The 27428-nt window shown below is 40.2% G+C and overlaps 1 protein-coding gene across 2 annotated transcripts in view; it reads right to left on the bottom strand.

Annotated features, from left to right (window-relative positions):
- The window catches only part of MEIS1 (Meis homeobox 1), a 139868-nt gene that overhangs the window by 11748 nt on the left and 100692 nt on the right, over positions 1-27428 (bottom strand). For both annotated transcript variants that reach the window (XR_009867806.1, XM_062209553.1), the window contains exon 9: positions 15196-15272. Coding sequence is in view for 1 of the 2 variants with exons in the window: in XM_062209553.1 (XP_062065537.1) it covers positions 15196-15272 (77 nt within the window). In the remaining variant the exon portion in view is untranslated. The remainder of the gene's footprint in view (positions 1-15195; positions 15273-27428) is intronic.

Genomic DNA, 27428 nt, shown 5'->3' with positions numbered 1-27428 from the left:
CTACGGCTTTTCCCAGACCATCAGCAGAGAGCTGGATGGGAAGTGGAACAGCCAGGACACCAACCAGAACCCAGATGGGAAGCCAGGATCTCAGGCATTGGCTTTAACCGCTACGCCACAACACCATTCCCTGCAAGTTTTTAAAAAATTTATTTATTTATTTACTTTTTTATTTGAAAGGCAGACTGACAGAGAGAAAGAGACAAAGATTGAGACAGAGACAGAGATTTCCCATCTGCTGGTTCCCTCTCCAAATGGTTGCAACAGCTGGCACTGGACCTAGCCAAAGCCAGAAGCCCTGAATTCCATCTGTGTCTCTCATATGGAGAGCAAGGGCCCAAGTACTTGGGCCATCTTCTGCTGCTTTCCAAGGCACATTAGCAAAGAGCTGGATCAGAAGTATAACGGCCAGGAGTTGAACCAGCACTCATATGGGATATGTCAGCATCACAGGTTGCAGCTTAACCTGCATCACCACATGTCAGCCCCAAGGTTTTTGTTTTGTTTTGTTTTGTTTTTAAGATTTATTTATTTATTTGAAACACAGAGTTACAGAGAGACAGAGGCAAAGGCAGAGAAAGAAAGAGAGAGAGAGAGAGAAATCTTCCATTTGCTGGTTCACTCCCCAAATGGCTACAACAGCTGGAGATGAACCTATCTGAGCCAGAAGCCAGAAGCTTCTTTCAGGTCTCTCTTGCAGGTGTAGGCACCCAAGGACTTTCTACCACTTTCCGAGGCCATCAGCAGGGAACTGGATTGGAAGTGGAGCAGCTGAGACTCGAACTGGTGCCTATATGGGGTGCCAGCACTGCAGGTGGAGGCTTTACCGGCTATGCCACAGTACCGGCCCCAGCCCCAAGTTTTTAAAAACATTTTACGGGGCTGTTATTGTGGTGCAATGGGTAAAGCTCCCACTTGTGATGCCAGCATCCCATGTGGGCACTGGTTCGTATCCCAGCTGCTCCACTGCTGATTCAGCTCCCCGCTAATGGCCTGGGGAAAGCAGCAGAAGATAGCCTAAGTGTTTGGGCCCCTGCTACCCTGAGACCCAGATGAGGCTCCTGGCTCCTGACTTTGGCCTGGCTCAGCCTTGGCTGTTTGGCCATCTGGGAAATGAACCAGTGGATGGAAGAGCTCTCTCTCTCTCTCTCTCTCTCTCTGTAACTCAGACTTTCAAATAAAAGAAATAAGTCATTCAAAAAAATTTACAAGCCTTGGATTTAAAAAAATTATTTATTTATTTATTTATTTACTTAAAAGACACAGAAGGAGACAGATGAAGGGGGAGAGAGAGCATGCACCCATCTGCTGATTTACTACCCAAATGCCTGCTGGGGCTTGGGCTAGTCAGGTGCAGAAGCCAGGAGCTAGGAACTCCATCCAGGTCTCCCACGCTGGTGGCAGGAACCCAACTACTTGAGCTATCACCACTGCTTCCCAGGGTCTGCATGAGCAGGAAGCAAGGGTGAGGAGACAAGCATTGAACACTGGCAAACCAGTGTGGGCGGTTCCTCTGCTAGACCAAAGGCCTGCCCATTTAAATGTTTTTTTAATTTTAAAGTTAGCCTCATGAAAAAAAGTCTTCAGATATAAAATTTCACATTGGAAAGTAGTAGTTGAACTCTAGAATTTTGTTCTTTTTCTACTCCATGAATTTCCTCAAAGTAACATTTCTTTCAACTGTACCACAGCCATTGAAATAAAACTACATCTACTATATTTTTAAAAAAATAAAGTTAGCATCTCCTAAGGCATGTTTTATAAACAAACCCTCAGGGAAAGAGTTGAAGCTGTCTCTCAAATAGCTCTCTGTTCTTTTAAACAAACAAAAACAAAAATCAACTTCAACATCTTCTATTGAAATCTTCATTTTAGATTTACATTCACTTATTGGATTTCATGATCCATAACTGGGGGTCTACAGAGTCCAAGCCTTTTACACTCCCTTTCTTTGTGAAATAAAATTTCATGAAACATGATTTTTAATACGCTCAAGAAAGTTGACTCAATCTCAAGTCAAACCTTATGAAATCATGTTTTTGGCACCTTATGCTGGTTTCTTAACCTCCTCCAGGATCTGACAGTTCCAGGACTGCAATACATCATCTGTACGTCTGGGAGTGGGGGAGGTGGAGCAGGGCCGGGAGCAAGAGGACGGCGGGGGGAGAGGGGGAACAAGCACTCCTCTCCACCCGCTCCAGAAACACAATATTGGAATTTGCTCAAATCACAGGAAGCCCATCAATCAGTGGTATGAGAAGGTTTCCTTTCTCTAGCAGCGATGGAGGTATTTGCCAAATTACACTAGAAAGAACTGAAGCTGTCTGACACAACTGAGGAAGTTAATCACATAAGAAATTTTCTTCAAAGCAGCTAGTAGGAAAAAAAATCACTAATTAGCTGACAGTGATGATGCAAAAACAATAACAAAACCCATGTCTTATTTGGGGGTTTAGAGATTGAAATAACTTTCAAATAATTCATTACTTACATTTACAGAAATTTTCCTTGAAAGCAAATTTTAAAATGACTTCTTTTTTTTTTTTAATTCTAAAAAAAAAAAAAAAAAGTGGCCTTGGCTAAAAGCTTTAATCTGACCTGAATTCAAAGCAGAAGTAGCTCCCTTAGTAAAGTCTCTATTTCTTTTGCTACTACCTTTTGGATCATTGAAGCCTAAGGCATCGATCTTAGTGGCTTGGAAGGTGGCGATATCTCACAAGACTTAGCAGAAGAAGTAGTCAATGGTTAAAAATATCCTAAGTACCCACTGACATTAATTACATGCAACAAGATGACATTTATGAAATATTTACTTAAATGTGACAGACAATTTGCCAAATTTGACTTTGTATAACCTTTTAGATACAAGAAAAATAATGGCTTGCTTAAGGTGTATGGTTTTTAAATGTTTATTAGCACAATGTACTCATATAAGCAACAGTATAACCTAAAATAAGTCAGCAAAACTTCCTCTACCAATGAAAAAACAAAAATAGCTATAATATTATCTTCAAAGAATAGATGTGTCTTTTTGTGTTAATAACTGAACTGTTTTCCATTTAAATTCCAATATTCTCATATTCACAAAAAGTCAAAAAAATTATATCTGCCTAAACATCCCTTACACATTACTAAATAAATATGGTTATTTAAAGCAAATGCTAGCTTTCTGTCACTCTCCATTATAAATAGGATGAGTATTTTATCATCTGAATGGGACACTTTTGGAAGTGAAGGAACACTGTTAATAATTATGCCCAGCAGGGGCCGGTGCTGTGTCATAGAGGGTATGGGCACCAGTTCAAACTCAGCTGCTCCACCTCCAATCCAGCTCCCTGCTCATGCACCTAGGAGGGCAGCAGAAAGCAACCAAGTACTTGGGTCCCTAAGAGAGAGTGTGAAAGAAGCTCCTTGTTCCTGGCTTTGGTCTAGCTCAGTCCTGGCTGTTCCAGTTATTGGGGGAGTGAATCAATGGATGAAATCTCTCTGTGTGTGTATGTGTGTGTGTGCGCATGTGTGTAGCTGTGCCTTTCAAATAAATAAAATAATCTTCAAAATTTTTTGAAAAAAAATTATGCTGGGGAATAAGCACAAACCATGAATGTACTAGGCAAATGGGGTGTATGACCACCCTAATGAATATTGAACTATTTTTCAAAATAAATTTTCCTGGGATTGAAACCCTGTTGTGTTAGAATGGTGACGGTCCCCATATTAATAAGGTATTACAGAATCCCAGCACCATCTTGGAGTACCTCTGAGCCCTTCCTTTCTCTAGGGTTATTTCCTATAGTTGCCTCCACTCCCCAAACCATCACCAACCATAGACCTCCCAGGCCAGGAGTCACTGCTTATGGGAAGAGGAGAAGTCTCAAAACTTAGCTTGATATCTAGTTTCGTCTGATCCAAAATTAAGCTACAGAATGGCACAGTGAAGACAACTCAACTTGAATGGAGGTTATGCTATTCTTTGGAATGTACACAGCAATTTCTGTTTTAACTAGTGAAGCTTGAAAACTCAGCTCTATGCAATATGTATCAACACATAATCTGTAGACCCTTATAACAAGTGGAACAATTATACCTACTGGGAAAGATCTCTCAATTGAGGTTTATGACAAAATCTTTTAAATGAGGACAATAACACAAAGTGACCTCCTCCTGGAGCTCGTCAAGTCTTTGGAAAATGCTGATGGCCATTAAGTCACTTCAGGGAGAATTTTGAGAACGTGCCTTTTTCTGCTAAGTTGCTCTGTTTCAGTGTGATGACCCTTTCTTGGAATATCACTCATAATCATCTGTCAAAACACTGGCAAATGGTAGGGAGAACGAGGGCAGTGTCTGAGAACTAAGTAGGAACACCACCGCTTACTGGCTTGGAGAGCATGGCGGTATTTAGGTGTTGGAATCATGATGATCAAGCCAGTTAATGCTTATGGAAAGAGACTTGCCAATTGTGAAACCTAAAACAGGAGTTTTTAGAACTCCGGCATTACAGCTGTCAAAATGCTTCATAGTACAAAAAATTTATACACAAACGCTTACAGCAACACAAGGTGGAAACAACCCCAAATGCCCATCAATTGATACATAGATAAACAAAATGTGTTACATCCACACAATGAAATGGAACACCGGACAGCCATAAAAAGGAACAAAGTATCAAAAACACCCACTACACTGCAGATGAACCTTGAAAACGGTATGCCAAGTAAAAGAGGCCAGTCACAAAACACCACAAATCGGGTCAGCGAGGTGGTGTAGTAGGTAAACCCACCACCTGCAGTGCTGGAATCCCATAGGGTGCCAGTTGGAGTCCTGGCTGCTCCACTTCCAATCTAGCTCCCTGCTAATGTGCCTGGGAAAGCAGCAGAAGATGGTCCAAGTCCTTATGACCCTGCACCCTGGAAGAAGCTCCTGGATCCTGGCTTCAGATTGGCCCAGCTCTGGCCATTGTAGCCATTTGGGGAGTGAACCATCAGATGGTAGACCTCTCTCTCTCTCTCTCTCTCTCTCTCTCTCTCTCTTTCTCTCTCTCTCTCTTTCTCTCTCTGTCTCTGTCTCTGTAACTCTTTCAAATAAACAAATAAATCTTAAAAATAAAAATTTTAAAAATCACATATTACATGAACACATTTATGTGAAAGGTTTCCATGAAGAGACTAAGAGTGGTTGACAGAGGCGGGCAGGGCAGGAAATGGAAGTATGAGGAGAGGTAATAGTTAGGGGTACAAAGCTTGCTTTCTTGCTTTTTAAAAAAATCTTTATGGCCGGCACTGTGGCTCAGTAGGCTAATCCTCCGCCTTGCGGCGCCGGCACACTGGGTTCTAGTCCCAGTCAGGGCGCCGGATTCTGTCCCAGTTGCCCCTCTTCCAGGTCAGCTCTCTGCTGTGGCCCGGGAGTGCAGTGGAGGATGGCCCAAATGCTTGGGCCCTGCACCCCATGGGAAACCAGGAGAAGTACCTGGCTCCTGCCTTCGGATCGGCGCGGTGCGCCATTGGAGGGTGAATCAACAGCAAAGGAAGACCTTTCTCTCTGTCTCTCTCTCTCTCACTGTCCACTCTGCCTGCCAAAAGTAAAAAAAAAAAAAAAAAAAATTAAAAATCTTTATTTATTTCCATCTACTTGAAAGGCAGAGAGACAGAGAGACAAAGAGAAAGAGAGAGCAAGAGAGATATTCTATCTGCTGGTTCCCTCCCCAGATGACCTCTGGGCTAAGCCCACGCCTGGAATTCCACACATGTCTTCTCTCTGCTGCCTCCCAATGTGCATTAGCAGGAAGCTGGATTGGAATCAGAGTAGCTGTGATGTGAACTTGTACTCCCATACTGGATGTGGGGTGTGAGTGTGGCGAGCAGCAGTTTAACCCGCTATTCCACAATCCCAGCCCCAGTTTCCTTTCAAGGTGACAAAAATGTTCTAGAGTGACAGCAGAGATGGTTTCACACCTCCATGAGCATACTGAAACCCCCTGAATTGTACATTTCAAATGGGTGAATTATGAGTTGTGTGAATTCTATTTCAATAAGCTTTAAAAAGAAACACATAATGGTGGGATGGAAGAAGCACTAGAGTGGGAAACAGTACTGTCCCTGCCTCTGACTAGCAGTGTAGCATCGTATGCTGAGCCCCATCTGTCAAATGATGCATACATTTCCACCCAGAATTTGTACTCTGACTCTATAGCACAGGGTTTCTAAAATTTTAATCCTTGCTCCCTTTTGATACACTTCAAAAATCTCATATTCCTTTGTTTTTACAATTTCAAAAGAAATGGCATGACTAAAAACAAAATCTAACTCTCAATATGCTTTTTGACATGACAGTCACTCGGAATGATTCTGATCGTCTCTTCACATCCCCACTCCCTCCCAGCCCCCTTGGCCCCAGAATGGGAATCCCTGGCGTAACCTGTTGTATATTCCTTTCTGGAAACAGAACTCCAGGTAAGCAGCCAAGGGCCGAGATCTTAGATATTTCAGGCATGTACAATTCTTCCCTTAGCTTTTTCAACATCCCTTACCCTCTGCCCTCTCCAAGCACATATGAACTCTGACCCAACGTAGGGATCAAATAAAGTCAGCCATAGCAGATGTTCTAGTGATGTAGGCCAATAAAGTCCTTTAAGCAGACAACAATCCTCAAAACGACCCATTTACAATTGATTCAGAGTCCTAGAGTACAAATACTGAAAACTCAAATAGATACATATTTATCTTTTCATCATGTAATGCATTTGAGTTTTATCTCGAGGCTATATACTGCTCTTGAAAACAAGTAACACTGTCAATATTAAATCAGGTCTCGACAACAACAGGAAGTTCATTTGAACTGTTAAACTTAGAACTCAAAACCAATAGTCCCCATGGACCAGGAAGAGTTAATGTGCTTGAGAACAGAAATCTTGATTCCTTTCTTTGGTGATAAGATCTAACCTTGGGAGGCATGGGTTAGTTAAGAGGGTAGAAAGGCAAAGAGAGCTGTTAAGACCATCAGAGCAGATCTGGGAGGTTTGTTTGTTTGTTTATTATTGTTGAGGTGTTAACAGCATGATATAATTAATCATCTTCCGGATATCGGGTCATACTAAAAGCTTTGTAATAGAAGTAAAATGGAGAGGAGAATATCAATGATTTTGAGGGAAACATCCCTGTATTCATCAAAGTTACAAACATCCATGTTGTTGGAATTTTTTTTTCTGTCTCTTTCTTCTAGAAAATTAAAGAACAAAGCAGGACATAACCCTAAGTCCTACACAAAGCCCCGTGGCACTCACACACTGGAGCAAGGGAGACCGGATGGGAAGCGACATTTGCCCTCAGAAGCACTTCCTTCCCCCAGAGTCCATGGCTGTACTCCGTTTTTGAGAAAACTGTTGTATTCAACAAGGAGGTAACATTTGCCCCATTTTTTTAAAATATTTCAGGCTTTTTAACTACTCAAAAATGTTGATATTTTTTGTAGGCGCAGCCTGAAGCAAGAAGATGATGTAAGTGAGAAGAGAGAAAGGGTCTCTCTGGGCACACCTCAGTGCTTCTGTGCTTAATGGTTAATCACCCAACACCAGCACAGCAACTGTTGACACAAAATAGGTGGGGATCAGGTCTGTGCAAGCAGAAAATACCAGAAAGGCAAACTGTATGTAAACACACTTAAGACAGATTGGACAAGAATAGACCTAAACCTGACTTGCTAGGAAACTTCCAGCTTCCATGCCCCTCTGAGCTTGAGCCCGTCTCCCCTTACAGAGTTTCCTCTGAGATGGAGTAACGTTTTCAAAACTCAAACACATTTACAGAAGACAGCCGCAGCATTTGTCCTCTGGATTCACATCGTGTGAGTTTGAAATCTGCTCCTACATGCAGGATTTATGTAATGTAATACAGTCCTTGCACGTATACTTGGAGTGAAGCAAAGGGAAAGACGGAACACACACACATACACACACACACAACCACAATTCAAAAAGTTATTCCTCCTGACCTATAGAACTCATGCAAAGAATCAAATGGATAAGGGTTAGTCTTTTAATCTTATCTAACTGACACCTGACAACCCATTAGTTATAGATCACTAATGCACCCACTAAAAAGTTTGTCATGTACAAAATTACTAGAGAAAAAGATTGGGTGCCTGAGGAAAAAACAAATTTTGCTGTACGAAACGGCAGAAATTTCAAGCTTATTACCTGTCATGCCCTTCACAGATTCATAGCACACTGCTAAAAACAACTGATTTATCTTTATTATGAATCCTAAAATGACAGCCCACGTGCTTTTCACGCCTTGCCATTGTGTTTAATTTCACCTAGTTTTTATTTTGAGGTTTTTGCTTTGCTTACTTAAGATGAGGAAATGTAACCACTTTTTAATTAAGTTTCCTATTTGTCTCTAAGCCTTGTGGTCACACTCGCATGCAGATACACACACACACACACACTTCCAGGGTAGAGCAGGAGTTAAAGCCAGTTGCTGTTCACCGGGCTTCTCCCTGATTCAATTTTGCACCGTGGATAGCAGTGCTGGAAGAGGACTAAGAGTGCTCCTCATCGGCTCCCCGTTCACTTTCACCCCAGGACAGTCGGCCAGGGTCATAGAGATGACTTGAGTGAGGACACAGGTCTAAGTGGTGAAGAAGGGACAAGAGACGCAGTGTTTCCATCGTCCCTCGCTTTACTAGCCCCGTGTACATTTTTTGTTGTCATGGTGCTCCTAGGAGAATTTGTTCCTCTGCCACCTGTGGATGCGGCACGGTCAGGCTCTTCCCCTTGACCAGGAGGCCTCTGGCCCTCGCTCACGCGCCTGCTCCGCCGCCGGGCTTCTTTCCATTTCCCGGACCAGATACTTCTGCCGAAACGCTGACAACAGCGAACCTGACTTCATCAGGACTTGCAACAAGTTGCGCCGACCCATACACCACGTTCAAAGTCCTGGTTTTCTTGCCTTGAGAGGAATCACAGCTCATCGGCAGCCTGGGGTCCATGGCGGGATAAATCAGCCAGCCAGCTCCCAGGGCTCAGAGCCCCCCTTGAACCGCAGTCCCAGGGGTCCTGGACCCCTTGCTCAGGTTGCACTGGCGCTCAGCTTGACCCACCGTGCCGTACTGTCTTATCCTCCTGCGGTGCTCTAAACGTCCCTTTGAACGCTGGCTGGAGGCGACGTGGAACAGTATGTGGCCTTTCAAACCCACCTTCCTGCAGCCCAGCCCTTCCCGGTTCTCTTAGGGTCCTGGGGAAAAGGCCAGGGTCTCCGCATCCAGCACAGTGGGCCAGCCAGTACTAACGATGGGACTTGACACAGCAGGGGAAAGCTCTGAGTAAACTCACGGTGTAAAACTTACAACAAAGTATGCTCAATAGGTTGCAGTCGCTTTCAAAGGGGATTGTTGGCTGGAAATTTTTAAAATCTGCAGACAAAAGCAGTGTCTCTGTTGAACTCCTAAGACTCTCTGACATGACACTACCTGAAGGTTTCTAAATTCACAGCTCTTTTCCCTGCGAGCTATTTGCTCAGCTTTCCTAATAATACCCAGCCTGTCTGGCGCCTAGCCAGCCCTGTCTCAGGCAATATGCAAGCTAAACATTTTTTGACTGATTTCAATATTTTCTTATGAGCAGCTAGGCAGTATTTTATCTAGTGAGTATTACTGATTGCTATAATCTAAGCCCAGAGTAAGCACCTGTAAAGGTAATATTATTAGAATTGACACTCAAGGTGAAAGGCACAGCAATTAACTGTGGCTTGAAGAACAACAACCCATCCTGAAATATTCTGGGGAATTATTCTATTTCTATGTCTCCTTCTCCTATTTAAAATACTGCACCTGTTACTCCATTGATCAGTTAGAAAGCCTATTTTAAATGGAGGCTACACTTAAATTCTCAAAGAAAATAGTGCCAGCACTTGTTTAATCAAATGACTTTCTTGGGGTGAAGTTGCTCCATCCCTAGGTCACTCCTAGGCAAGGACCATCCCCACCTGCTCCACGCTTTCATTTTGTCATTGAACAGCAAACAGGCAACCCAGTGCTTCTAGGATCAGGCACCACTTTTTAGTATTATTATTTTTATATCTGTTTTGCCTGCTTTTGTGTCATGCCTCTGTTTAGCTTTATTGACAAAACAATCTGGGCCTAATGTTTAAACAACATCTGTAAAATGTATTATTAAATTATGCTGGAAGAAAAAGCAGAACAATTCTCTGAAACCCTATGACCCCTATTGATTTTCAGATCACAGAAGTTGAAAGGATAATTTGTGAATGTTTTAACATTTACATCTAACCAGGTACCTATATTTATAGAATCTTTGATTACTTATAAAAGTATTTGCTGCATTATTATCATAACTCAGAAAGAAAACTTGACCTTTAGCAGCTGAATTTGTTTATTATATTAAAGGAGATCCTATTTTTAAAAAACAAGTTTACATTTTTACCTGCCAGTGGCAGAAATCTCTAAGGATAACATAATTTTTCTTCCCCACAAGTAGTAAATGAGAAGTGATACCTGAATGCTCTGCAGTTTTGAAGGCAATAAATGAAGTAACTAAGAAAATCTTGTGTGTCCACTAAATCCGAGAACCATGGAGTGCAATAGTTCCAAGCAGGGTCACCTCAGATGTTAAGATGCTATCTGGAATTTTAGCTACCCTCGTGATGGAGAGTGGTTTTCCTGTCCACACATGCTATATTTCACATACACCAAATACTTTGCACCTACAACTCATATTGCCTTCTCAGAGCATGAACAGATAATCATTTAGCATCAGGCCTTAATGGGAAACTGTTTGGAGGAGAAGTGGTAAACAAAGCAACTGTAAGAATTATTCAATGCACCCTAGGCTAGAGCTGTGCTGAGGCAGGATATGTCTGCAGCATCCAGCAAGTATGATAATATCACAAGGCGTGAGTTTTCCACCACAGGGAATTCCCAGGTCTGCAACCTTGCCGTGAAAACATCTAAGGGAGTTTTTGTTTGACCATTCTACAATCACGATTTCAACATTTAAAAAAATAATAATGCTGGTCTATTCAGGAGAAAAAGGAAACCAAGTGTTGACTCTGTGTGTGCATGTATTGATGTGTGTGTTTTTCCTTTAAAGTTCTAGGATAAAGACCTAAATCATCCACCGACTGATCCCCAAGTTTAAGATATTTCTACCTAAATGACTAAAATTGATCCAGCTTATCAATATGCTTTCACTGATGATGTAAGAGAACTATTTGTCACAACCACAGCAATGATGAAAAGAAACAATGAAACAAAAGCCTCAGGTGCTACTGGTTCTCATTTTTAGATAAGAATGAGATTGAGAATGAGGAAGCAAAAAAGAGGAGCAGCTAAATTTATGGTGCACATTATACTTCAAACGGATTATGCTTGAAGTCTATATCTACTACAACACACTGGACTGAAATGTTTAGGCAATTAATGATGCAAGGTGATTTTTTAAAAAAATGTTCAGTCACTTCAAATCTTTAGATAATTTAGGTAAAAATATTTTTACCCAAATTATTTGCATGATTGTCTCAATTCTCAAAAAAAAAAAATTGTTGGCATAGATTTGGCCTATGAAGTCTCACCTAAGAAATCTCACATTCCTTCCCAGGACCCAAATTCCATCGGCACTGATGCCAATCATTTTAAGATTCCTTCCCTCTATTTCTATTCTGACAAGCAGACCAACTATGAGTTCTCATAATTATTTCCTTTATTCCAAATTTTCTCTTAATCAAATCTGTCTTATTTTATATTTCAGTTCTTTCTTTTGTCCCTTCTCTCCTTAAATCCCATCTGCGTGAGCCTTAGTTAGCTAAGGCAGGTAGCATATACCAGTTATGCCAATTAAAGTACTGAAGTTGTTCCGTAGCAGAGTGAAGGAAACATTCTGAAGCCCCAAACTTCTTATTTTTCCAGTCAAAGCCTAATTTAAAGCTGCCTCAGCCAAGGTTTCTATGACAAGCTAACAACTAGACATGAGTTTATATTTTCACTTACATATTGTGTATTTCAATACATATGTTGCTGCCAATAATTATGACTGATCTACACCCAACCTGCCCTTCAGCATTTTATTAAATCTCTTCAACAGTGACTCATAGTTCATGCAAAAATGTACATGTGTGTTAACAAGTTTTAAGAAATCCAAGAGGAAGACACAAATGTTTTTAAGCTGTGGCAAAATAAAATGAAGGTAGTATACTAAAATCCTGATGATAATTTTGTTCTTAATGATTGTTGTTAGAAGAAAATAATGGGAGCTGAAGGTAGGTACAAGAAAAAAAAATAAGAAAGGAGGAGGGGTGCCCGTCATTGAGGCGCAGCAGGTTAAAGCCCCGGCAGCACCGGGATCCTGCTCCACTTCCCATCCAGCTGTCTGCTAATGCACCTTGGAAAGCAGCAGAGGATGACCCAAGTCCTTGGGCCCCTGCACCCACGTGGGAGACCTGGAGGAAGCTCCTGGCTCCTGGCTTTGGATCAGCTCAGCTACAGCCGTTGCGACCATCTAGGGGATGAACCAGCATACGGAAGACCTCTCTCTGTGTGTCTCTACCTCTCTCTGTAACTCTTTCAAATAAATAAAATAAATCTTTTTTAAAAAGAAAAGAAAAAATGTTTACAGGCTCTCTAAAAAGCTTCTTGCAATTTTTTATGACAACAAAGTAAAAAAAAAAAAAAACACTTCACAGTTACTATATGTTCAAATATCACACAGTTTTAAGATCCTCTGGCATCTTTGGTTTCAAAATGGTACCATATGGGTTTCCCCATTTTTGCATCATATTTCCTACTCAAAGCCCAAAGAAAAATAAATCCATTATCAGCGCCTTTAAAAAAGAAAATTTGGATGAAGATTAATTAAGCATTAAAAACTCAAAGCAAACATGAGAATGTCACTAATCATCAGACTTAAGAACTTTGTTACATCTTTTAGCTACTTGAGGGACAATTCTATATGGCAAAGTTGCTAAGAGTTGAAATGACCGCCAATTGCAAAGCCCTGAGCCACAAGCAAAAGTCACTTCTGACTCCAAACAGTTCAGGGAGAGAGAACACACACACTATGCAAAGTGCCAATCAAGCACAGAATCATGTTTATTTCCCAGATAATTAAGTCAATGTGGTTTGTAAGTAACTGGAAAGAGCTGAATATCAGCGTAAACTTTAGGATGGAGTCTGCATATGCTTTAAACAATTATTTTACAGTGCTTATTACAACTTTGGAAAAAATGTCCTTTCTTCCTCCTAAATATAACACTTAGGACATCAAATTGATTTCTTAATCTGATTAATAACCACTGTGCTCCGGCTGAGGTTGTGCATGGAATCCAGGAAAATGACCGTGTATGTGCATCAGGTAAGGTCACAGAAACGCCTTTCTGAACCTACATTCACAGGAAATACCGCATAAGGTCATCCACTCACAGGAAGTAACTTGTCTTGGAACTTATGCTCTGGTAACTATGTTTATGAATGGAGTTTGTTAGCAACATTGAGGAGGAAGGGAGATGGCATGGATGATAGATCACCTGAAGGCAGCTCTCCAGTGTTCCTTCATTAGAGAGCTCACCCTGCCACTCCTTTTCCCTCAGATGGGAACATTTTCCAGGGAAATGCAACCTTCTTACAACCTCCATTGTATTAAAACTGCCTCATCATCAGCTTAAGTTTCAAACATGTGACTTCAGGTGTGCATGCAAAATTGGTAGTCTCCACCATAACATAGTCCAGAACCTTTGAAAGACTAACTTCAAATTTGCAGTCTGAACAGTCTTGAAAAGGAAGACACAAAAGCAGGTTAAAATGGGCAAACAAGAAGCCCCAGCAGGGACACAGCTCCCGGTCACACCTTTAGAAGAAGTGTGTCTTTGCTTCCCCATCCACTGACTAAAAGAGCTACAAAAATTGATCTCTCAAGGCTGCGGTAAGGTCGTAGAAATTGATAACCCTTACAAGCAATGCTTGTGTGAGTCTGTCTGTGTCTTGCAGATAGTGCACTTTGTAAATTAATCCTCCAAAGGCAAATATATTGTAAGTAGCTTGTTATCTCTAAAATACTAAATTGAAGAATACATGGGATTATATCGACAGAAATTACATTTTCTGTAATGGGGTTTAATATATCTGAAATCTCTCGCAAAGGCTCCCAGGCTCTCTAACAGAGAAAGGTCTGTTAATATAGGTGCAATGGACATCAAGAACAAATTTATTCCCCAAAATGGATTAGGCCATGTAATCAGAGATTCTGTAATATTAATCTTTGACACTTATTGAACAGAAAAAAATACTTTTGTCTGCAAACTGGCATTCCCAGTTCTCCCATTTCCCCAACCAGGCTTTAGGCCTTTTCTGGATTTTACTTCAAAGAGGATAAGGTTTCTCCATCATAAACACTAATCTAAAAATATTGGGACAATTAATTAGATACACTTAGTTTTAGAGGCTATTGGATTTCGATACCCTTCAAATATGACACTAGCCCTGGGTGAGTCTATGAAACCTAGCTTTCAGCACATTCACAAAGGGTAATAAATCACATTTTCTCAAAGCCTCATTGCCACACTGCTGTACGTTAGGTCAGAATACCATCAGCTGGTACTTGGTGCATAATCTCAGCTTCACCCCAAATCAGGAATTTATACGTTATTTGGAAACAGTATTGCACAGCGCTGAGATACATCAGGTTTTGAATAGCCTCCAAGTGGAAATAATTTCTCCCTTTTGACAATTGAGAGATATGAGAAAAGGGGAGACTATCTTGGAATGCAAAATCCTAACAAAATTGAAGTGAATTTAGTTATTCAGTGAATTTAAAACTGACTGATAGGAGGTAGTGGATTATTTTCTTTTTCATGGAAAATAGGATGATACCACTCTATCGATTATCCTGAAAAGGGAAAAAAAAGCCAAAGAGAGTGGTCCATTTACAGAGCCACAGGAAATGTGAATTAAACACATACTTAGACTATGCATCAAATCCGTCAACTTAGAGAGGAGGTGGAAGCCAATGGATGTTTTGCCTCCCAAGCTATGCAGTGTTCTCACTGTCAGTCAACAGTTTGTTTTCACCTTTGGATCAACAAGCCACCAGGGAAAGCTGCAGCAACTGGGTGTGTCTTCTTAATGCAAAACAGGAGCTGGAAGTTGCCAGAGGGGGAGACAGATTGTGTGCAAACACAAAGCCAAATTACTTACCAATTGTTCACTTGAAGGATGGTGAGTCCTGTGTCTTGTGCCAACTGCTTTTTCTGTTCTTCAGAGGGGTAAGGGTGCTAAAAGAGAACAAAAATGACACCCATGCATCAGGCAATATTTAGGGCATTTTGTCAATAGCCTAAGTGTCTACTGAAGTCTGTAATTAAAGGTAAAAATGCTGAGGTGTGTCACTCTTATTAATGGAATACTACATCATCTAATTAATGGCAGTAAAAGACAAGCCAATTACAAAGATTAGTGAAGTGTATAAATAGCTACTTAGGATACTTGCAGAACCTTGATACTGAGTTTGTCCATTAACAGGTTTATTTGTTGCAAACACAGAAAGTTTAGTGTGATCTTTGCTGAATTTTACAGAAATAAACTGAGGACAAGCCATTCTGTTTCCATCCAAAAGCACCACTCTGATTTAATATTTTCATTAGATCATGGACTTCTACAGCTGAACCATCATGAGCAATAATCAGTTGAACTTTGAAGTAGCTGTGTGACACTCCCTCTCCAAAACGCAATATGGCTGGATGCAAATATTAAAATTAAAGTGGGTATATGTTTTAACCACTATTCATTTTGGTTCTTCAGCAAAGCACAAATAAACAAAACATAACCCAAGTTGGTTTCCTTGTCTGGAAGTCCACACATGCTGGGATTCTGAACACAAGCCAATATAAGGTCAAAGGCCAGCATATTTTGCATGCTAAGAACAAGCCCAGCTATGTTCCTCATGAGTTTGAATGGCTAAGAAGCATTACAGGCTTAGATAATAAAATTTAACCCATACCTTCTATAAGGATGTTTGGAATTCTACTGAAATTAATTTTGGCACAAACACTTTTGGTTCAATAACCAAGAATATTTAACTTTGAAATACATAGTTAGAAAGCCTGAGAGAGAAGCTGAGGAATCGTTTCAATCTGTGGAGACACAAACTGGCTTAAAGGTGCTGCATCCCAATAAATTCTCCCAAGGAAAAAAAATTGTTCTAGGGGTCAGCCTTCCATTCTACTATGAAAGGGAAAGGGCACCCCAACCCTCAATTTAACTATCTGTACCATCAAAACTAAATTCTAGTCTATTGAATACTAATTAACATAGCTTTTAATCTCATTAATAATGTCTGATTAGATGCTAAAAAGCCTTGTTAATGACCACTTCAATGCTCTTATATGTAAGTTTAAATATGTTCTGTAGCTATACACTTGGGATTCGTTTGTGGAGAGCAGAGATAGAGCAATTTTTCCCATAAGCATTGTCTTTGATTGTCACTTAATCAATAAATACACAATTAGAATAAGGCTTTGCTTTCATGGAATATAGTGCCCTTCTCTAAAGAGCTTCAAGTATATTACAGACAGGATGGTAATTAATCCCCATTATATCCTTTGGAGTGACATAAATGGGATCTATCATCGCTCTTGTTTTACAGGTGAGGAAACTGGCCCGGAGAAGGGATGGCCAGCAGCAGACATGGGTCAGGGATATTTCCCTGCTTCCCAGGCCTCACTGTGACTGAAGGATGAGCCAATGCCTTTCAGAATCTCCATCAGTGTCGTCTGTTCAAAAACCTCCAGAGTGCTCACTGTGGACCGCAAGGCCCACCAATATCCAGCTCCGGCCACCTCAGATTTTGTTGCCTTCTTCTTTCCCCAGTCACACTCTCTTTGCCCCAGCCACTCCATCCTCCGCTGTTTCTCCAGAGAGAAATACACCACCCTTCTTCCTATGGCTCAGGTTCCTCTCCACTGTCTCTTTCAGGTCTCAGCTCAAATGCCAAACTTTACTCTCTCCCCTCACCACTATCCTACCTTCTCATTCTCAATTCCTGCTTCTCTTAACTTCCTTAATAGCAAGCAGCACTCTCTTAAACACCTGCTTTAATTATTTGTTGCCTTGTTGATGTGTCTCTTCCCATTTATCTACCAACTCTAAACTGTTTGCCTTTCTTATTCACCATCCTGAAAGCTCAGTCGAGTGCCTAACAGGAAATCAGTAAATATATGTGGAACAAAGGAATGACTATAACTAATCATGATACAGATTCCCTCTACCCAGATTGAAGTCTAAATGTAAAACCAGTTCTTTTCAAAACCCATGGAAGTATAAACAACCCAACTTTTCTTCGCTCCATTCCTAAAAGTGATGTTGACCCACTCTTCAAATAAAGGAATATGAACCTTACAAAATACTGAGAACATAGGAACTCTCAGTGTACAAAAGTTTGCCACACAATACAACAAAATGAATCTATTATCCTATGAATAACAGGATATTGTTATAATATAAGATATATATATTATTCTATGAGTTATGGTTCAATGTATGAGTTCTATGTCTACACTCATTGAATAACTGCAAGTTACATACATGCCTCTGTTAGATCGTATAAGTCACTCACTATCTATGTGCCTTTGAAAAGTTTTCTAATCCTCAGTTTTGTCATCCAGAGTTCTAAGACCCATTGAAGTTAAGTTACCCATGCTGGCAATTACCCAGCTAGAATGTAAGTTGAGTTTGCAAGTATGCGAGTGTTAACATCCATCTGTTGACACCATTTGCCATATATAGTTATAGACTGGTGTACACAGCAATTTCTGATATATAACATTTTCTATAATACTATTTCCTTACAGTTTTCCTGAGGAAACCTCTTTCAGTGACTTCCAACAGAACTAATAAATATGCCATTGTCCTTCTACAATATAGCTGAAAGGCAACACCTTTTACCCGCTATTATAACTTGTGTCTTAATGGTATGATCAGAACTGGATAAAAATTAATATTTATATCACTTATCTTTGGTTACTTTGAAAATTGAGGATTGTCACAGTAATTTATTGGCCCACTATTTCCAAGAGTATTTCTGCATGCCTGTTTGTGAGCAACTTTTACATTCTTTTAATGCAAATGGAGTTCACATTTTATTCATGCAAGTGGTGACAGCAAAATTCTCTTTGAATCATTAAAATTACCTGAATCATTACAGCTTCAAGTAGTAATAACAGAGCACTCGTAATTTCAGTGCAAACTTTGGTTGTTTCTTCCCCTTATGTAGTTTCTGATTTCATAATTTAAATATCATAAAATGAGAAAGGCCTAAGCTTTTTTTCCCTCTGTCACTTTTCATGTGATCTGATTTTAAGTAATTGGAACAAACTGTGTCTAATTTCATGCAGCATAATTGCTAGGCAGCCTCAAGCTATGGAGACCCAGCACTCTGTCTCCATTAAGCAATTTTCAGTTGTTCAGGATATACGTTTTTTAGACACCAATGAATGAGACTGGACAAAACTAGGTGGCACAATAATCTGGCCATTGTTAAGTGGGAGAAAAGGTCTCTGCAATATTTCTAAATCCTCTTCAATGGCAGGCCAACTGAATATTTTTCTTTTTTTCATCTTCTTGGCCTTGGTGTTCCACAAACTTTCAATCTCCTGGAAAAAAAATTCATAATTGCTAGAACCACATGAAAGCCATGACTTCATGTAGCTAATCCACAGTCGGCCAAAAATTCACAAAAAAGCTAGGCTTTTAAACTGAAACCCAATATGTTTAAATATCTCAAATCCTATGCATCTGTACTAGATAAGCTGTTTGTGGAGTCTGAGTTGTTTGCTTTTTTTTTCTTTTTCTTTTCTTTTTCTTTCTTTTTTTTTTTTTTGGTGGACTTGAGAAAAATGACTTTACAAAAACCCAACATGCTACATGCAAGGCTGATGAAAAACCCTTCAAAGTCCTGTTGTGTTTCACCCACAAAGCCGGCCAGGCCACACAACAGACAGAGGCAGACATCATTTTACAAAAGAGATTAAGGTGGCCTGGCTTTGTGGCGTAGTGGGTAAAGCCGCTGCCTGCAGTGCAGGCATCCCATATGGGTGCCGGCTCGAGTCCCAGCTGCTCCACTTCCAATCCAGCTTTCTTCTATGGCCTGGGAAAGCAGTGGAAGATAGCCTAGACCCTTGGGCCCCTGCACATGTGTGGGAGACCTGGAAGAAGCTCCTGGCTCCTGGCTTTGGATCAGCCCAGCAGCCTTTTGGGGAGTGAAGCAGTGAATGGAGTACCTCTCTCTCTCTAAGATATATTTATTTATTTGAAAGGCAGAATTATAGAGAGGCAGAAGGGAGAGAGAGAGAGAGAGAGAGAGAGAGAGAGTAATCCCTGAGAAGTGCCATTTTTAGGGAAAATATGGGACATTCGTTCCACACCATTGCAACTAAGGGCCTGCATCACACCTTCACTGTTCTTGCATCTAAATAACAAGGACTCCAGTTTAAGAAAGATCAGTAGGTTCTCATGAAGGAAAGACGGATTGCATTTGCCAGATATACCAATCAACCTAATCACTTTGGGATACCAAAGCAAATTTGACCACAGTCCAATAGACAGAGAGGGAGACCTTGCCTTTGTTGTGTACATTAGCCTCATGCCATTATCTCTTAAAAGCTTAATTATTTGCAAACAATTGATCAAGATGGGAATTTGAGAAAGGATATGCAGGGACCACTGGGAGAACTGCAAGGCATTAAGAGAGCAAACAAAATTACCTTTAGATCTTACAATAAGAATTAACGATTGAGAGGGAGAGCTGGGCAGGCAGTAGCTGCAAGGGCTCTTTCTGGAGTGTTTCCCATTTGATCTGCATTAACACCTCAGGAATGAGTGAAAGCCATAAAACAGTGATTATGTATGGGTAAAGCTGACCCTCCCTCCCAGCATAAACCTGCACACATGCATGAGGCTGCTTTTGCTGGGAAGAGAAGACAGGCTGGACTCAAAGGTGAAATACATGACCAGTGGGCAGCGGGAATCCAGCCGAAGGGAATGGCTCACAAAATGATCATCATTATGTCAGTAATCAACACCCTGCCTTCTTCTTTCCAGTATAAATCCTTTGCTGAAATCGAAGCCGTTTGTAATCTTCATGTGAGTCTGGGTCTGCAATGTGACTTCTACTAATGACCCAGTCTAGAGTGATTGCTTAATAACCCCATCAAAGGATAAAACGATCCCTAGGGTATGTGTCCCATAGAATAGGAATAGAGAATGTCTGGAAAAAAATAAATCTAAAAATAGCTTATCTAAAAGTTAAGTCTGAACTGTCATTACACCAGCCACGAAGAACAGAAAGTGAAAGAAAGAAAATGGTAACTTTCTAAAGAAAGTTATTTCTGCACATTTCCATTTTTATCTTTTGAGGTTGGCATGGGAGTGAGCTTCTGATGTTGGTTATCAAATATTGACAAGTTTATAATACACTGGAATGAAATGTATGTATTTAAACAATCATGCAGACTTGTTCAGCTGAGCATCAAGGGGAAAAGAGAAACACTTCAGCACACACAGATGGAAAACATCCAGCCTTCTATCTTAACGATATCCTTGACCAAATGCACCTTTCATCAGAATTTCCACCCCAGGCTGCAAATGTGGATGCCAAGACAGTGATGAACTTTATCTTATCTACCCTGGTAACCAAGTTTCAATAACGTCCTCTTCCTCACTGCCTTGCCCACTCTAACAACACATTGTAATGGCAGCAGAAAATTTGAAAATAATCCTGTACAGAGCTCGCTGGTGAGATAATAGAAGGCTACGCTGCCCCTTCTCAAGCCTCAGATTAGTAATTTCTTGTGACACAGAACTGCCTCTATACCGAAACTGCAAAACAGCTATAACAAAGCAATAGAGGTGGAAGCAATTTTCAAGCAAAATGTTACATGCTATACTTTAAAAGGTATAGGAATAGGTACCGGAGGAACTGATCTAACAGGAGGAATTACGGCAACTGTCCAATATAACCCTTATCAAGGCGATGTTCTGTTGCTTGGCTGAATATGTTGGAAGCACAATTTCGGGACTTCTTTTATCCTTTTTCCTCCAGCCTTTTGCCTCCTCCACAGCTAAGTTTAATGCATTAATATAAGTTGACCTTGAGCTAAACTCTGGTATGTGATGGAGAGATACTCCCTTTAAAGGGGGAAAAAAAATACCATATGGCTTTTAACCATTAGATCTCTATGCCCTTTTAAAACTTCTGCTGAGTTTTTGTCACTAAGGGAATACTGTGGATCGAAGTTAAAGTAACCAGCTATATATTTGACCTCCAAGAGGATAGACAGAAACTTGCTAACCAAATATATTTATGTTTGTTTAATGTAACTCTTTTTTTGTCTATAAAAACTTCTCCCGCTTTAAATAAACTTGCAGCCATTTTCTCCTATGCATTGACTATGAATAGCTTACATTGTGACAATTACATTGATCTAGGATACTTTTTTCCTTTAAAAAATCCATAATGCTTCCCTATTGTCTTTCAGCTTTATGAATTAGTTTTACTGTTTCAGTGAATGCTTTTTTGTCTTCTGACTGCACATTATCAAAGAGACACTTTGTGCCTCCCATTTGCATTACAAAAGCAGTGCACCGTGCAGTCGAAGAACATAGCCTGAATGCATAGTAGTTGAGTCTCGCATCCTCACACATGCTGGAATCAAAAGAACGAACAGCAGCAGCGGTACCCACTAAGAAACCAGAGACTTTGGAGCATCATCAGTGGAGTCAGAGGATTTCAGCCCCTTCCTCAGTTCTCCACCAGCACTCCCACATGGCCTAGTTGCTCAGGCTAAATGTGCTCCACTTACTGCTTAGCACTTGCTTTTTCTGAAGCCTCGTGGAGTCATTCCACAGACAATCTGACTTCCTGTATACCCAGCCGTGGTTATAAGAAGTTGCCAGTGGAGGTATGCAAGTTTACAGGTGGGAATCTGCAAACTTGACCTTACCACCCGAAAATGGCCTGAGTGTGGAAGGAAAAGTAGAGCAAGGGGTAATATTTCATAACAATCTTTGTGCTTTGTACTGATGAAATATATCGACAATACACAATAGAAAACAACATGGTTTTATAGCCCATTATAAGAATCTAGTATTAAGAAGAGCCCTGCCTGGCTCACTAGTGTGATCTTTTAATTTGTTTTATACATCAATTAAATACAAACTAAAAACATCAAATATATAAGACAGGCATTATGTTAAAAGATTTCATTTTATATTTGGGACTTTTTTTTAAAGTGGTCACAAGTCTGTGGTAATAATAGTGTCTTGGGAACTTCAAAAAGTTCATGGAAAAACAGTTAGAAGCCAACTTTATTTTGGTGCAAACATTGTTAAATCCATGCATAGTTTTTTCCTAATACACGTTGTCCAGGAGCTTTTTGAAGATTCTCCACATATGTTACAGAAGTATTTTCAAGTATATGCATTAAAGACATAAAAGTTACACTGTAAATTAGTAATTACATCCTCTTCCTAAAAGTATTAAAATTCATGAAGAGTGCTAAAATTATTTTGAACAGTTATGATTATTAATGAACCCTCTGCATATTGATTCTTTCAGTATCAGACCATGGTTACAGGTTATAAAAGGAAATGCAAAAATGGCCATTAACCAAAACAGGATAGTAATCACAGAGGGACAGGATGGAATAGGGGAGAAAACTCATGCCTCACAGTCAAGTGTCCTTTTCAAATGGTAGCTCCTTTGAACTCTTATTTGTCAGTGCAACAAATGCATTGCCTTCCTGAGCTCACCTACTCTCACTGACGCCCAGAGTAAGAGCTGTGCTTAGCTCTGCCTCATGGCTGAGGAAGCTTAGGCCTGGCTGGGTCAAAAAACATGCACAAGGGCCACAGTTGTTAGTAGTAGCAACAGGTCCATTCTGCTCTGAGTTTTTTCACTTGGCCCTACTCCCACTATTTGCAATGTCTCCATTCGTTTCTGCTTCTTTAAACCAAAAATGTATACTACTAGAGAGCCTGAACAAAGCTATTAGTTGTAAGCAGTGAGGAGGATTACCACCCCCCTGCCTCACCCCCACACAAATCCCTAAGTCTTCTGCCCTGGAGGCGAGCATCAGAGGGAGGGGGGACTGTGGAGTAAAAATTGAGTCACCAGAACCTTGCCCCACATGGTCCCTTGAGTATCCAGCAGAGAGGCACTTTATCAGTAGTGGGGTAGCCGTAGCCATAAGAGGGGCAGAAGAAGTGACCATCACATACATTACAAAGGGAAGACACTGTGGCAAGTACTGCACAGGTACTCACCCTCAGAAAAACCCCAGAAGCAGGTACAACTACAATAGCCATTTCATAGAGGCAGGAAGTTGGGTACAGAAAGGACAAATCACTTTCTCAAGTTCACACAGCTGGTGAATAGTACAGCTGGGATTTTATACTTGGTGGTAACAGGCATGATGGGAAATTCCCCTTTCAGACTATTTTGTCTTTTTCAATGATGGATGAAGCAATCTGCCATTCTTGATGAGTTCATCATGAATACATATGATGATTACTACTCATGCTATCAAAAAAATTATCTGTGTGTGTGTGCGTGTGTGTGTATCTTGTACTTCTACAACTCAGTTCAGATAGAACTAAGCAGCAAGAGTAGATCTTACTATAAGATAGAAAACTCAGTGAGAAGGAATACGTCCATCACTTTATTACGTTCATAGCACTGCTTATAAATATGGGCACGGCAGTAGGTTATATACTCAAGAACACCCTTACAGATCCTAGAGCCAAATGCCTGCTATTCCACCCAAACACACTACCATGCGCCTTAAATTGTCTGCTTTGAAATAATTAGGGTGTGCGTGTGTGTGTTTTTCCAATTACTTTCATTTCTTACATGATTCTTAATCAAATGAGTTAAATTACATTCAAAACCATTTTATTTTAGTAGACGACTAATAAAAACACATGAATGATATTCCCATTCACAATGCAACTAGCCCAGTTCTGTGCCCAATGAATATTTATTGTATGAATGAATGAGTGTTACTGAAGTTAAAGATACCCAAAACTCCTAAACTAGCATTTGTAAATATATTACCTCAGATACATATCAAAAACTAGTAGCCCTGTTTCAAAAATTATTCATCCTTCTCACACAATTCTACAAATCCAAAACAGTATAGGCTTCACTCACTTTATTTAACTGGCGTTTATATACTTATAAGTTTACTATGTGAAGGCACTGTTTTTATTGCTTCATTATTCGCCCATTTGATCCTTATAAGAAGTTTGTGGGGCCTGCATTGTGGCACAGTGGATTAAGCTATCACCTGTGATGCCAGAATAACATAAAAGCACAAGTTCAAGTCCCAGCTCCACTTTCAATCCAGTTCCCTGCTAATGCAACTGGGAAAGCAGTAGCAGATGGCCCTGCCACCCACATGGGAGACCCAAATGGAGTTCTAGACTCCTGGCTTTGGCCTTGCTCCATCCTGGCCATTGCAGCCATTTGGGAAGTGAACTAGTGGACGGAAGATCTCTATCTGTTTCTCCCTCTCTCTATATAAGTCTGCCTTTCAAATAAGAAAAATATTTTTAAAAAATTATAAAAATTTTTAAAAAGTTTAAGTCCTGGAATTTCTCAGATATTAAGAAAAAAAAAAGTTTGTAAGGTAAGGATTCTTACCTTTATTTTACAGTGGAAACTGAGACACAGACTTTTTTTTCTTGCAAGTGGGATATCAGCTCCACATCCCATTGCTATTAATTACTGTATTATCCTGCCTTTCTTTCTTAGTATCAGTGCCTCACTCCCCCACAGTTTCTCTCAAATCCACTCTAGGTTACGGTTGGTCTATTTGTTGTGAGAAGAGTTTCCTTCGCACACTCGAACTCTAATGTAATGGAATTCAACTTCTCTATCTACCAATACCTAGCCCAGGACTGAAGGAAGGGTAAGGCAGACTCACTCAACATTCAGTTCCTTCCCCAAGAATTTCACTTGAACAAATACAACAAAACAACAGCACACCATACTGGACAACTTTCCAAAAAGGAAGCTTATGGGTGATTTATACAATAAACTCCAGTAAAGAAAGGCTCTTTTTCAAACTACATACAGCTCCTCTCCACTATTTCTGTGGGCACACCAACTAAAAGGAGACTTATCGTCAACCTAAAGAACGCTTTCCCACTTTAGAAATCAGAGTGAAAGGGTTTTGAAACCATCAAGAGAAAAGACAAGGGAGATGAAATACAACCATACAATTTTAGAATGAGTCTGTTGACAGTAATCATTATTGCCTTTACAGATGCCCCATCCATCATTAAATATTCATGAAAAATCCTTGTATAAAGAATAAAGTAACCGTAAGGTAGAAGCAAAACTACATTTGGTCAGATTTTCCAAGAGAGTGAAAGATAGAGATGGGGGTAAGGGCGGGGGTGGGGTGGGATGGAGAATTCGTGCTGCTCCTGATCTGACTAAAGACCCCTGGAACTGGTACTCGTTCTCTAGTGCTAATTTTCCCACTTAAATTACAGTGATGGTGTAGCCTCATCTCATTAGAGATCATTGTCCCCAGTAGACAGTTGTGTTTATGGGGGACTCTGGCTGTTCCACACCTGCTGATCAGGTTGCTATGTGATCAAGGCTGCATACAAACAGCAGACTCGAGCTTGCTGGACTGCAACTGATGAGCCCGGGCTAATTCAGGGGTGATTATGTAGTTTACTGGACCACTAAACCTCTTTAAGCTTGTAATTACTGCCTATTTGAGTAAAGAACATTCAAAAGCAATTCACTGCATCATGCCTGCCACAGCTGGAAGCAGGCTGCCAGCAGTCTGTGGGGACATTAAAATCTACAGGGACGTGGATGGAAGCCCGGCTAGCAGACACAACGAAGCAGCACCCGCAGCCAAGGGCGTGCACATTCCCGCTCACCTCTCCTGACCAAGCTTACATTAAGGTGCAATGAAAACTATAGAACAGCCATAAAGATGACAAATAATGGAATGTAATGGTACAAACTGCATTTTAATGATTTCTCCCTGCCTTTGTAAAGCTAAAATTTAAAAATCCTTTCACAATACCAGGGAAAGCATGCCTTAAATAATATACACCACTCAGATTTACTGTGTGTTCGCTGAAAGTTCCATTCCAAAGACACTAACTTGAAAACAAAATGTCCACCTTGCATGCATTCTAAACAAACGAGAATGTACAGTCCTTTTAGATCTTTTCCACCCACTTAGTGGGCTGTGTTTATAATCTTCGCTGGGAAAACACTGTTTCACTAGTTGAGTGACATTTTCCAAAATCACATGTGTAGAATTTTGCAGTTCATGAATTAAAACACCTCTCAGACACCTGAGTGAAATTTACTTTCAAAAGTCAGATATTTAAGGGGAAAAAAAAAGGTCAGTGTTTATCAATGTTCTGATTTTCTTTTACTGTCACCTTAACCACTGCAGTTCTTTTGTATAACCAAAGTGTAAAACATGCTTTGCATTGCTATGGGTATAATTATTACTTGTCTCTAAGTAACAACAACAAAAAAAGACTGGAACTTAATGAAGGGGGATTAAGTTAATTTCTTTTTTAGCTAACAGTTTCCTGCCTCTTAAAATGCAGACTTTGGTGAACATAATGTTCAGGGAGGGAGAATTAAGCTTTTTATTTCACTAAAGTCTTCACTTTGGAATATTGATATTAAAATATTAAGATAATGTTTATTCTTTAAAAGTATGTAAATTTAGAATTAAACAAAGCCGCAGAAATCCTCTCTGACTACTCCATCCAAAGTCCACAGATCCAGGGGGTTTATGTGTTATCTAGACATCATTCCTATTAATATTCATTAGATGGGTCTGCTTGCATTTTTATAAGCTGTGAGAGAGGCAAAAGAAACAATCAGAATTCTTTAACACACAGGCATTATCAATTCAACATATGCCAAATAGCAGAGCACCCAGATCTGAAGTTAAGATTCAAATGCAATTTACCTTTACTAAGCTAATTTTCATGAAAACTCTTTTCCCATTACCCATTGTAGCCTAAGCTATTTAATTATCTCTATTCTCTGTAACATACACTTCAATTTTTAATTTAAGAGATTATTCAGCACTATATTTTATCTCGGTTAACAACAAAACCCTTATCTTGCAATCAAACTAAAGAGAATTTCCCCTTACAGAAAAAAAAAAGCCAAAAACTTTGTTTTAGTAATAAGATTACCTTTATCTTTACGAACCTCCTTAAGCAAACTCCTTCTAACTTGTGAAAGCACTTCTTGAAGTGCATGCACTGTCTCCAGAGTGGATTATAGAAGAACAGAGAGTCTCAAGCAAAATTTGGGCAGGTCCCCAGTGTTTGCCTCCCAAATTGTGCTTTCATACTTGAATCTGCCTCACTGGATG

Source organism: Lepus europaeus, chromosome 13 (genome assembly GCF_033115175.1).
Source record: "Lepus europaeus isolate LE1 chromosome 13, mLepTim1.pri, whole genome shotgun sequence".
In the NCBI taxonomy this organism is placed as follows: Eukaryota; Metazoa; Chordata; class Mammalia; order Lagomorpha; family Leporidae; genus Lepus; species Lepus europaeus.
The sequence above is the reverse complement of the archived record's forward strand: the minus strand, read 5'-3'. Positions and strand labels throughout refer to the sequence as shown.